The sequence below is a fragment of the Mustela nivalis genome (genome assembly GCF_964662115.1).
Source record: "Mustela nivalis genome assembly, chromosome: 4".
Lineage (NCBI taxonomy): Eukaryota > Metazoa > Chordata > Mammalia > Carnivora > Mustelidae > Mustela > Mustela nivalis.
In genome coordinates, this window is record NC_139023.1 from 58091751 (window position 1) to 58104653 (window position 12903).

Sequence of the window (12903 nt, forward strand, 5' to 3'; positions counted from 1 at the left end):
ACCGCCTTTACCCCCACTCTTCCCCTGGTTCCCTTTCACTTCCGGGGTTGCTCTGGATCCGCTGGTTCCGTAACAACATCCCGTTGGCTTCCCTCAGGCGGCGGGACCGGTGCAGCCGCCGCCTACCAGGAGCGCCCGCCCGCCCGGGCCTGCGCCTTCCCTGGCCCAGGCCTCCATGGCCACCAACCCGCAGCCGCAGCCGCCTCCTCCGGCGCCGCCGCCTCCCCCGCCGCAGCCGCAGCCGCCGCCACCGCCGCCGGGCCCCGGGGTTGGCCCGGGTGCCCCGGGCGGCGCGGGGGCCGGTGCAGGTGCCGGAGACCCGCAGCTCGTGGCCATGATCGTGAACCACCTCAAGAGCCAAGGGCTCTTCGACCAGTTCCGCAGGGACTGCCTGGCCGACGTGGACACCAAGGTTCGGGGCGCGCGGGGGCTGCGGGGGAAGGGGAGGACGCCAAGGGCCGTCTTCTCCGCCACTCACTCTCATTCGTTCATAGGCAGGCTGCGCTTTGACTTCTTCAGCTGGGGCTCCTCCTGAGCCCTCCCCAGGTTCACTGTGCCACTGCTTCCTCTTTGAGAGGCTGCCAAGCACCAGGCACTGTGCAAGTCTCGGTGCGTTCATTCATTCGCCGATCCTTTCGTTCGTTTAACCGACTAGTGTTAATAACCTACTACGTGCAGGCACTGCTTAAGCGCGTGGAATATAGTGGTGAGCAACACTAAGTCATTGTTCTCAAGGAGACTCGTCTGAAACACTAACGCTAATCGGGCTTTCATCTCGGATTTCCCCCCCACCCCCCTGCGCCTCACTTTGTATCCAAGTTATTTTTACCTCCTCTTTTGAAGATTTCTGGGCGGTAAGAGTCTTGTCTTTGTCCTTTGGGAAAATGTTTAAGTGATAATGAATCAACTTAACTTGCAGTGTGCCTTGCTGTACACTGTGGGGATGCAAAGGTAAGGAGGCAGACCTAGATGGCTGGAAGGTGGCTTAGGGAGATCGGGACTCTTGTTTCTACCAAATGACTACCTGATTAAGGTAGTTTAGGTCAGGTCACTTCTCTGAAGTGGCAAGGGGTTGGGGATACGGTGAAGGGTTGGAGGAGAGGTGACAGCAGGTACTGAAAGGGAAAAAAGACAGGAAAGAAGAGTGAGTTCTGGAGAATAATGGGAAGAGGGGGAATGGTCAGCAAAGTGCTTCCGTGTATAGAAAGAGTTAGGGGCTAGAAGGGGAAGGATTTTGTACCAAATGTCAGAGTGAAAGGGGTGGTAGCAGGAATGGGTACACTGAGCTGGTTCTGCGAAAAATGAGCAGAGAACACCAGGACAGAGCAGTCAGTGAGACAGATGGAAAAGGGAGTCTGGAATTCTGGAAACTCTTGAAAGAAACAATTAGAAAATTGGGGATTTGGTCTTATATTTGGTTGGGTCCATGAGACTGTAGTTTTGATGGAGTGAGGGTTTTCTCGGCAAATTCAGCTCTTTTGAGGAACCTCGTTTCTTTGAGAAAGGGGTGTTTGCAGCTTTCATAGATGCTTCCTTGTGACTTGGAGTTCACCTGGATTTGATGAGAACAGCACACAATTTTGCTGTCTCCTCTGGGAAAACCCTTCGGACAGTCTGGGGGTATCTTCTCTTATAAGGGCTCTGGTCCACCTTATAGACCAGGAGTAGAATTCAGAATTGGGGTCTTTACATCACAGAGAATTAAGTATACTTGTGGATGTTTTTCTGTGTAGGAAGTATATAGTTTTCTTACTTTGTTGTAGGGAATATGCACAGCCATCATTTTGAAAATAATCCCTTTTGCCCCCCCCCCCCAGGGAGATTAGACAAGTCCAGGTAGATGTTACCTAAATAAAGCTGGTTATTTGTATCCATCAAGTAGAGATCTCAGTTTGCTGTTCCGAAACTTAAGGATCTGTATGTTATCCTTGTGTACCCACATTGGAAATTTAAATATGCTGAAAGGGGTGCTACATTATCTAAGACTCAACTTTTTTTTTTTAAGATTTTTTTTATTTATTTGACAGAGGGAGAGAGATCAGAAGTAGGCAGAGAGGAAGAAGCAGGCTCCCTGCTGAGCAGAGATCCCAGTGTGGGCCTTGATCCCAGGACCCTGAGATCATGACCTGAGCTGAAGGCAAAGGCTTAACCCACTGAGCCACCCAGGCACCCTAAGGCTCAACTTCTTCTTTCCCACTAAATGTTATTGTTGCATGTCAATAATGTCCCTGCCAGATCCTCTCAAAGTAGAATTTGAAAACCTTTATTGGAGGAAGGAAGGAAGGAAGGAAGTACTTTTGTCTTGACAATCTAATGAAGCTAGGACCTTCTCCCAAGAAAAATGCACTTACATATTAAAATACAGTTTTTGTAATTCAGAAATGGTCAACTCCAGACAATTACATGTGGCTTAAACTAATACATAGTTTCAAGGAGTTCAACAAGATCTCTTGTTTTAATGTTTGAAACTAGGGAAGAGTAGAACCGAAATGATACCCCTTCCCTGGCAGAAGAGTTTGCCTGGGTATGGTGGAAATTCCGCCGCCCTCACGTCCTTTCTCTTTCTTTATTCTTGATGCCTGCCCCCCTCTTTTTCTCTTTGTCTTTCTACCTCTGTGAACTGCTCTTTCTGGTTATCTTGCTCCTCTCCCCATGACTGTCTCCCTCTTTCTCTTAGCTTTATAAATAATTATGTCAATTTTAATTTAAGGTATTGCTTCTTATTTTATAGCATCTTATACTCCCTTTTCTTATTTTTAAAAAAAAAAAGGTCTTAAGTTTGAAAGTCTCAATAAACATACAGAAGGGGTGCCTGGGTGGCTCAGTGGGTTAAAGCCTCTACCTTCAGCTCAGGTCATGATCTCAGGGTCCTGGGATCGAGCTCCACATTGGGCTCTCTGCTCAGCAGGGAGCCTGCTTCCTCCTCTCTCTCTGCCTGCCTCTCTGTCAAATAAATAAATAAAATCTTAAAAAAAAAAAAAAATACAGAAGCCACGGTTTTCTTTGGTATGAGCTTAACATCTTCCCAGTGTGCTGAGTGGACCAGAGTAGGCCTGAGATGCCTCATGCAGAGGCACATCACGAATAGAACTGTTGAGTCTCAGCTGTAAAAACACCTTACAATTGAGACCTCTTGTGGTATGGTGCTTTTGGTCACTGAACCCAGAAGACTGACCTGCTTTGTGCCAAACTCTAACCTACAGTATATACTTTGTAGGGTTGTAGCAATAACTGAAGTGTCAGTCACATGCATATTTAAGAATCAAGACATTTGATACCTATCAGGTGCTTTCCAAGATCTGAACTGTCATCCAGCCCAGTGTGTTTAAAACAAGGTGAGAAGTACCAAAGTCTGCTCCATTCCAGAAGACTGTAAAACCTTTCAAACTGTCCTGGGGTCCTTAGCCGACCAAGAGAGGAATCTGACCATAGCAGACCAAATCTCCTACCCAAAGAATTGGAACCTTGGACATCCTAACTAATGCTAAGGCTCCTGTGCTGTAGATTACAAACTGCCAGATCGCTGGAGCAAACCGAGAGGTTACAAAGTTATTCTGACCTTTTGCTCTGAGGTCACACTGGAGAGTATGAAGAGGGAAGATCAAGAGAGGCCCATCATTCTATCCCAGGCAGGGAGCTCACCAACCAAATAAATGTAGCACCTTTCTCCCCAGGTAATAAAGGTCAATTTTGGATACTTTCTCAGTTACAAGTGTCTCCTGCTCACTGTGATTATTGCCTGTCTTTTTCCTTTTAGATTTGAAAGGAATATCAAAGAGCATATAAATTTATTCACCCAACAAATATTTGTTACGTACCAGGCACTATGTTAGGTGCCAGGATACAGCATCCCTGCTGTTATGGAGCTTGCATCCCAGCAAAGAGAAACACAGGGAATAATGTGTAATAGGTTCTGTGGAAGAAATAAAGCAGGGTGAAGGTGGAAAGGGATGCTGATTTGTTTTCAGTAAGTTGTCTGGGGAAGATTTCAGTAAGATGATACTTGAGCCATCACTGAATGAACTGAAGAAGCCATATAGCTATATGGGGCTAAGCATTCTAAGTAGAGACCACAGGTGAGGGGGAAAGTGATAGAAGATGAGAGAGAAGTGGCCCTCCTGTCCTCCCTTCACAGATCTGACCGGCCCTGGAAGCTATCATAAGAGTTGGGCTTTTACTAGAGCAGAGAAGCCACTGGCAAGTTTTGAGCCTAAGGGCATGATCCAACTTCTCTGTTAGTAGATGGATTGGTTTTAGGAAATTATTAGTAGTCCTGATATGGTTTGGATAATGAATTATATGATTACCCTGATTTTAGAAGATTTACCTAACTGCTGTATGAAAAATAGACTTCAGTTGTTTAGGAGTAGAAAGAAGCCAGGAGATCAGTGACAAATCTAGACAAGAGATGAGTGCCTTGGACCAGAGTGGGAGAAGGGGGATGGGTCTGCCCAGATTCAGACTGTATTTTAATGCTAATGATGACAATTTGCCAGAGGTGTGAAGCTGGGGAGAATCAGGGATGACTCCAGGTCTTTTTACCAGAGAGCTCTGGCAAAGAAAGAAGAGAGAGCATCTCAGAGGAAGGTTGGAATCCAAGATACTGCTGGAATCACTAGGCTTTTTATTGAAAGGAGAGTGTGGCAACAGGGAGAATTACCTATTATCCTTCACATTGGAACTTGCCATGGAGCCACTAGAGGGCTGATACGCTGTGATGTTTGAGCCCAGTGGGAAGGATTATGTTTTAGAATCACTGGGTGAAAAGAATTAGTTTTAGTTCACATTGATGTTGGTTAAATGGAGGGGGGTGTGAGAGATGATCATGAGTGTTTCTTGTAGGATAGAAAATAGGTATCAGCAAAAGTCTGGAACTTGGGGAGGGATAAGCTGACATAACAAAGGGATGAAACCTTACCATCTGTGCTGGAGATAGTTATCTGGCCATCTCCTCTAACAACTGCATTTTAATTGCTTATCTGCCAAGCAATGTTGTAAACTATGTGAAAGCAAAGATTCAGGGAGTGGGAGGAGGAGGCTTCCATTCAGTGGAGAGAGAAATGCCGGCCCCAACCACCTACAGTAACAAGAGTTGTTGGAAAGATGGTATATATAGAAGGAACTTGGGGGAAGGCTAGGGGAGCCTAGTATGGGTGTCGGAATGACATCGCAGAGCTTACCCTTGAGCTCTGAAGGTGAGAAGTTTGCCAAATGGAAACAGGGAATGATAAGTATAGAAGATTGAAAGGCATGAGAATTTATCGCAGGAGTATAAGCTTTGAAGGATAAAGAGAGCAGCAAATGGCAGAAGATGAAGCTGTAGTGTTGCTGAAAGTCATTCAGAGATGCTCAAACTCATCTACATAAAAAGCCACATGAAAGATAGAACATGAGTTGGGGGGGGCAGCCTCTAGGAATGGAGTGTGCAGCCTTGCTGGGGTGAGCAAACATTCCTTCTAGGCAGTGTCCTTTTAAGAAGTGACACAATATGGGGCACCTGCCTGGCTCAGTCTGTTAAGCATCTGTCTTTGGCTTAGGTCATGATCCCAGGGTCCTGGGATTTTGCTCCCTGCTCAGCAGGCAGCCCACTTCTCCCTCTCCTGTTTCCCCTGCTTGTGTTCACTTTCTCTCTCCCTCTCTCTCTCTCTTTCTGTCAAATAAATAAATAAAATCTTTAAAAGAAAAAAACAAAGAAGTGACATAATCTGTGTCCTCTCTTCTGATTCCCTTATCTTAGGGGTTCTCAGCCTCAGCACTGTTGACATTTTGGGCTAGATAATTCTTTGTTGTTCTGGGTTCCCTTCTGCACTCTAAGATATTCAGCAGTATCCCTACCCTTTACCCACAGAATGCCAGTAGCAGCTTCCTGAGCTGTGACAACCAAAAATGTCTCTAGACATCATCCAATGTCCCCTGAGGTGAAAGTAGAGGGCGAAGTTGCTCCCAGTTGAGAACCACTACCTTACATCAAATTAATGCCCAGTTCTAGTTTTGCCCCTTTGTAACTTCTCTTGGTTCCATGCCTTTCAGCCTATTTCTGCCACCCCAGTACAGACCTTCATCACTGGAGTACTGCATCCTTTCCTATATATATTTTAGGTCTCTTTACTCTCTCACTCTTGGAAGATTAATCATCAGAAAACTCAGCTGTCACATATCACTCTGCTCATGTGCACTCAGTTCCTCTCCTCAACTCCATAATTTCAGGCTTCGTTTTTTGGTTTTTTGTTTTTTGGGCTTTTTTGGGTTTTTTGTTTGTTTGTTTGTTTTAGATTTTATTCATTCATTTGACAGAGATCACAAGTAGGCAGAGAAGCAGGCAGAGAGAGGAGGAAGCAGGCTCCCCACCGAGCAGAGAGCCTGATTCGGGGCTCTATCCCAGGACCTTGGGATTATGACCCAAGCCGAAGGCAGAGGCTTTAACCCACTGAGCCACCGAGGTGCCCCAATCCCAGACTTCTTATACAGGTACCCAAAATGCTCCAGCCCCCAGCCCCAACCTGTTTCCAACCTCCTATCTCTGCCCTTTTATATTCTCTTATCCAGACAAATTGGATGCCCACAAATGCTCCTGACCCCACATTTTCTCATTCAGTTGCTCTTTGCTTCTGTTGTTGGCTGTTTGTTCAGGGCCCACCTTTCCAGTTGCCGGTAGCATTGGGGAACCTTGAAGGTCCAACTCAGATGCCACGTTATCAGCAAAGACTTCTTCCTTTGCTCTTCTCCCTTTCTTTGCTCCAAATCATCTAACATTAATATTTATTTGTGTCTTATTTTCTAGTCCCTTGTCTACAAATAAGACATGTCTTTCTTCTTTGTGTTCCTCCCATCTCCAAACATCTTGTCTTAGGCAAAGAAAGTAGTATTTGAATGTCTAGGTTATCCTAAAGCAGCATAGGCATAAGCTGAGAAACTTGGTTGCCACTAAGTTTGATATGGTAATCTAAAACATATTGACACTGTTAAAAATACTCAAATTCCTAAGGCTATAAATACTGATATTGTATAACATTGAAGATTTTTAACATTTGTGTTTTTTTTTTTCTCCCCTCTCTAGCCTGCCTATCAGAACTTGAGGCAGCGAGTTGACAACTTTGTTGCGAACCACTTGGCAACTCATACATGGAGTCCCCACCTCAATAAGAACCAGCTAAGAAACAATATTAGGCAGCAAGTGCTCAAGTAAGTCTCAGAAGGGCCCAGCCCCTGGGCAGGCCTGACAATGTCCATCTACTCTGTGGAAGGCAGGGATGTTACATGGAGGTCTGATGTTATTTTGTCAAGTTTGATTGGCTGTTGCATATGTGATGCTGTGTAATTTTAGAGCAAGCTGTCTTATCACTGCACATTCCTCATAAATTATAGCAGTCTGATTTCTCTGTAGACCTGGGGAACTAACTGAAGGAAGAGGATGACAATGTGACTTAAAAAAAAAAAAAAAAACCTAGTGTAGAATATTAATAGATGGTAAGTGCCAGAATATTGCTATACCATTCATTCACAACTATTTTCTTGACCCCAAAAGATCAGGCTTTTTTATTCCTCTTTGACAAATAAAAAGTCATTCTAGATTATTGCAATTAAGATAATTGCCTCTGACTTGAGGTTGTGTCTTGTATCTTCTAATACAGTACTCCCAGCACCCCCCTCTTTTTTTTTGCACTTTACTATGACTTTTAACTCTGTTTTTAGTGATGATATGCCCAGTAAAGGAAGGAAAGTGTGTTTGGACCCAGTAAAGGAAGGAAAGTGTGTTTGGGTAAACATAAGATAAAGAGAATGAAAAGAACTGGAATGTTTAGAGGGACCTTTAAAAAAAAAAAAAAAAAAAAAAAAAGGTGTTCCTAAAAAAGCAGATTTACAATACTATCTTGTTCTTGAATATAAATATTTGACAAGACAAGAAGACCTCGACCCTTTATCTTTGCTTCACCACCCCACAGCCTACTCAAGGGGTTACTAAGTTATTTAAAGAGTACCATTTCTTCCTCTCTTGACAAATATTTACATTCAAGTTCATCTTTTAGAATGAAATGTGACTTCCAAACCGTTAAATCCATTTTCTACCTGCCACCTTTTCATACCCTCTTGTCCTATAGGAACCTCACTAACCTAATAGTGTGCATACTCCATTGATAGTTCTATCTGCAAGAAACCCCACAGAACTTCCTACTCTGACTCAAAGACCTATTTAGGTCCAGGTAATATGAGAAACCAGGAGCCTGGGGGCCCTTACTAGCTTCTACCACAGAAGAGAGGAGGGAAATAGAACAATAGTTTTGTTGTCTACATTTTATAGGAAGTTTAAGGAACCTATAAAAGAGCCTAGGAGAGATCAGAAGATGCCAGGGAGGGCTGCATAGTAAGATCTGATGAGAGAAGCCAAAGCCCTTCCTAAAAACCTGAGGCAGCAGTGGTTTGCTGGGGGCAGGGCCTGGTGGGGTACTTATTTCCAGGCTTTCAAGAAAACAGGGCAAGGGGGAGAAACCTACTGACTATTTCTACAGAGTACTCCTAATTACTGAGGGCTCTCACCCTTTTCACAAATGATTACATAGCTTTAAAAACAGAGTTTTTCTTGGGTTGGAAGGGGAGGTGCTTTCTTTTTTTCATATATTGAGAGACTAAAGTGCAAGGCAGATTTCCTTGTATTGCATTTACTCCTTAGCATACAAAACCTAGAAAGGATGGAAGCTGTCAGTTATTCTTTTCTTGCTCCTGTAAAATAAGGCACTTAAAACTCTTAGGGCACCAATATTAAGACATTTTCACAGACTCTTGTTTGGTGAGGGGTTGCTATATCCCATCAGTAAGGGGTTCTCATGACTACTAATAGTTACTGTTGTAGTGTGACTGGCTTCTAGACACATTTTAGAACAAGGGAAACAGCTGTGTCTTGGATAGCTTAATCATTACTCTTCTTGGGACATTTGTTAATTTTCTTCTAGCCATGTTATTTATTTTTAAATAAAATATCTTTTATTTAAATTCCATTAGTAAAGTCATATGTTACTGATTATAATATTTTCAGGCTTCCTTAAAGAAAGAGTTGTCTCCAACTACTGATGTAGGGAGAGACTAGTCCCTATAAATAGAATTTCTTTTTTATTTTATTTTATTTTTATTTTTTTATGTAAATAGAATTTCAAAGAGTTTTTCATACAAAGACATTGAGAAATATTCAGTTGACCATTAGCTTGAACCATCTACAGTTGCCATTTTTGTAGAACAAAAACCATCTAATTTCAGCAGTTTCAAATAGTTGAACTTAATCGTTGCTATTCTGACTCAATAGCATGCTTTTTATGCATTTATTTGAACAACAAAGTCTAAAATGCTACTTAGCTCTAAATAATGATCTTAACTGAGCAATTTAAAAGGAAGACAATGAAGTAGCTTCAATCAGGAAAAATACCACCTGCTGGCCTTTTGGCCTTGCCCTTGGATACAGGGTTGTGGCTTCTCAGGTGAGGCAGATGTGACCACACTGATTGAGTGAGCCCACTATGAGCCCACAGTTTTCTTAGTGGGTTTACTTGAGCGCAGTGTGGTCACAGAACTGGCCTCCACTTTAAGATCAGAGCTGACCTTGGTGGAAGACTAGACTGAAGTAGACGAGGACCTGGAATATAAGCAGAGAAAGAGGCTGCAGCAGTAATTTTAGGGAGGGTGGGTTTTATTTTTTATGTAACGCCTTTGTATTATGCCTTAAAACATTTTTTAGATTGGTTGTCCTTTTCTTTTCCACCTGCTACATTTTGAAGGTACCTCTAAGATGTAACAGTGTTTGCAGGACTTGCATTTTTTTTTTTTTTAATCTTAGAACTTTAAAAAGCAGGTTACCTACTTTATATGGTGTTGACTCATTTTTCTCTATGGCCCACATAAGTAGAATTATAGTATCACAAGGCTGCAAGGTGCCTCAGGAAATGGAAAGCTAATCCATCCTCTACTCCAGACTGAGCTGCAGTCAAAAATAGCATTGTAATGTAAAAGAAGAAACACCTCCCCCATTCTGCAGAGAGCCTGAGGCCTAGAGGCTGGAGGGACTAGCACCCTGCTCTTGCAGCACTCTCCAGGGAACTTTGGCTCCATGGGTGGTTTGTTTTGTTTTGTCTTAAGGAAGAAACACGTTTTAGGTACATTTCTTAAAATCCTTGTCCTCTTCTCTATCGCGTGCTCTCTCTCTCTCTCTCTCAAAAAAAAAAAAAAAAAAAAGGAAAAGAAAGAAAAAAGAAAATGCTTGTCCTCTTATTTTACTCAAGGTTTTGTGATTTTCTACAATTTCAGACTTCGTTGCTCCCTTTGCTCCTGTATCTCTAGTGTATATTTCTCTGAGCTCTTTCTTCCTCTTCTGTGGAAATCAAGGCTCAGTGCAAATGTCTTCTCTTTGTGACACATTCCCAAATGTTCTTAAATATATCTAATAATTCTTTATTCCACTTTTTCCCTACAGTAGATAGTGTGTTGTAGTGCCTATCTGGTATTTTAATTGTTTGTTTCTATTTCTCCTGCCAGCTGGGGACCAGGTCTGATTTGTAGTGGACAGTGACCAGCATAGTAACAGTCATAACATAATTGTTGAATGAATAAATCGCCAGCTTTTATAGAGGAAGATAATAAAAAGAAAGCCTGAAGTCTTAAGTTTTTTGTTTTTGTGTTTCTGAATTTTTCTTTCTTTTTTTGTAAGTTTTAATGAAATTACACGCTGTGTGTTCTTCAGTTTTCCTAAAGATCCTAAAACTTATAAAAGTTTTATATTTTTCTGTTAAAAAAAAAGTTGTGGAGTACATAGGTTTATTTTATACCCAGAATTCAGCTTTAGTGAACATTTATTTTCATATGCTCTGCCAGGGTTGGAGTAAGATAGGCATCACCTGTTAAGTGTGGACTCTAGATAGTCTATTATGTCTAGCTTTCTCTTTTTTTTAAGATTTTTTTTATTTATTTGACAGACAGCAAGAGAGGGAACACAAGCAAGAGAGTGGGAGAGGGAGAAACAGGCCTCCCGCCAAGCAGGGCTCAACCCCAGGACCCTGGGATTATGACCTGAGCCAAATGTAGATGCTTAAAGACTGAGCCACCCAGGTGCCCCTATTGTGTCTAGTTTTTAAGGATTTGGTTTTTGTTTTGTCTGCTTTAGTATTTCCACTAGTGATACCAATGATAAAAAGCATACCAACTTTCTTGTAGTGTGGTGTATTTCCCACCGCCTATTCTTTCCATATATTAAGATGAGTGGATCAGGGCAATTTAAGGTTGCACATACATGTAATAGATACAGTTTACTTAAAAGTAATTAATGCAAATCATTTGAAATTGTTTTTTACCTTTCTGTAAAAATTTTCTTGTGTTTCAGATCAGGAATGTTGGAGTCTGGTATTGACCGAATTATTTCTCAGGTTGTGGATCCAAAGATCAACCACACATTCAGACCTCAAGTAGAGAAAGCTGTGCATGAGTTTTTGGCCACACTAAATCACAAAGAGGAAGCAAGTGGCAGCACAACCCCCGACGATGAGAAACCAGACTCTTCCATCATTACACAAGGTGCCTTGCTTTTCCTCTTGGTCAGTTCCATTGCTTTGCTTCTTGAACCGAGTATAAAGTTAGGGATATGTAGTTCCTTAAAACATCTATCTCCGTGGCAATGCTAGTGAAATTATATTTATTTTAAATATCACCTATATTCCTTAACTGACAGAACGTTTCTTTTTTAGATTATCACAAAATAATAGACATTTTACTAATGTAGTGAGAGTGTATGCATGTGTATGTATGTGTGTGTGTTTATGTGTGTTTCAGTAGAGGGAATAATTGAAATAGCTAAAGGGAATTAAGACTATTCTCAGTATGGTGGCTTTCCTGTGATTCAGTAGAGAATTTAGAATGTGCTAGGTACTAACAATGGTATCCAAAAGTCTAAAGAAATATGAATGGTGTGTATAGCATATGTGTCTTATAAAGATGGTAGTGGCTTGTAGTGTTAATTCAGCAGAGGGGCTTATCTTCTGCATAAATGTCTTCTTTCTCTTTTTTTAAAGGATTTATTTATTTTAGAGAGAGAGTGCAGGTGCATGAGCACAGAGAGGGGCAGAGGGACAGGGAGAGAATCCTCAAGCAGACTCTCTGCTGAGTGCAGAGCCCCATACAGGGTTCAATCCCACGATCCTGAGATTGGGACCTGAGCCAAAATCAAGAGTTGGGCACTCAACCAATTGAGCCACCCAGGCGCCTCTGCGTCACTTTTTTTTTTTTAACACTTGTCTTTCCCTCAAAGGTGTCCCAGTTCCTGGACCCAGCGCTAATGTAGCCAATGATGCCATGTCAATCTTGGAAACCATAACTTCTCTTAACCAAGAAGCCAGTGCGGCCAGGGCTTCGACAGAAACGTCAAATGCCAAGACCAGCGAGAGAGTATCCAAAAAACTCCCTTCTCAGCCAAGCATTGACACTAGTACTGAAAAGGAAAAAACTTCAGAGGACATAGCTGATAAAGAGAAACCTACACCCGATTCTGCAGGGGAAGGACAGGAGACAGCTCCCAAGCCTGAAGAATTTACTGATCTCCCTTGTCCAGTTGAAGAAATTAAAAATCACACAAAAGAGAGCAATAATTCAGTTCTGCTGAATAAGGATGTTCAACAGGAAAGCAGTGACCAAAAGAACAAATCAACAGACAAAGGTGAAAAGAAGCCAGAGAGCAATGACAAAGGAGAAAGAAAAAAAGAAAAGAAGGAAAAGACTGAAAAGAAATTTGATCACTCCAAAAGGAACGAGGACCTACAAAAAGTAAAAGAGGAAAAACAAACAAAGGAAAAAGAAATAGAATGTTCAAAACTCCCTTCAGAAAAGAACAGTAATAAACCTAAAACCATTGAAGGGACAAAAGAAGGTATATAA

General features: G+C 42.2%; 1 protein-coding gene across 3 annotated transcripts in view; it reads left to right on the forward strand.

Annotated features, from left to right (window-relative positions):
* The first annotated feature begins 23 nt into the window (after positions 1-23).
* BOD1L1 (biorientation of chromosomes in cell division 1 like 1) overlaps positions 24-12903 on the forward strand; it is a 54579-nt gene continuing 41699 nt past the window's right edge. For 2 of the 3 annotated variants that reach the window (XM_082727454.1, XM_082727455.1), the window contains exons 1-4: positions 24-412; positions 7058-7182; positions 11360-11550; positions 12281-12895. In XM_082727454.1, the coding sequence (XP_082583580.1) occupies positions 176-412; positions 7058-7182; positions 11360-11550; positions 12281-12895 (1168 nt within the window). In that variant the 5' untranslated portion in view covers positions 24-175. The remainder of the gene's footprint in view (positions 413-7057; positions 7183-11359; positions 11551-12280; positions 12896-12903) is intronic. The other variant, XM_082727456.1, reaches the window with a different exon arrangement.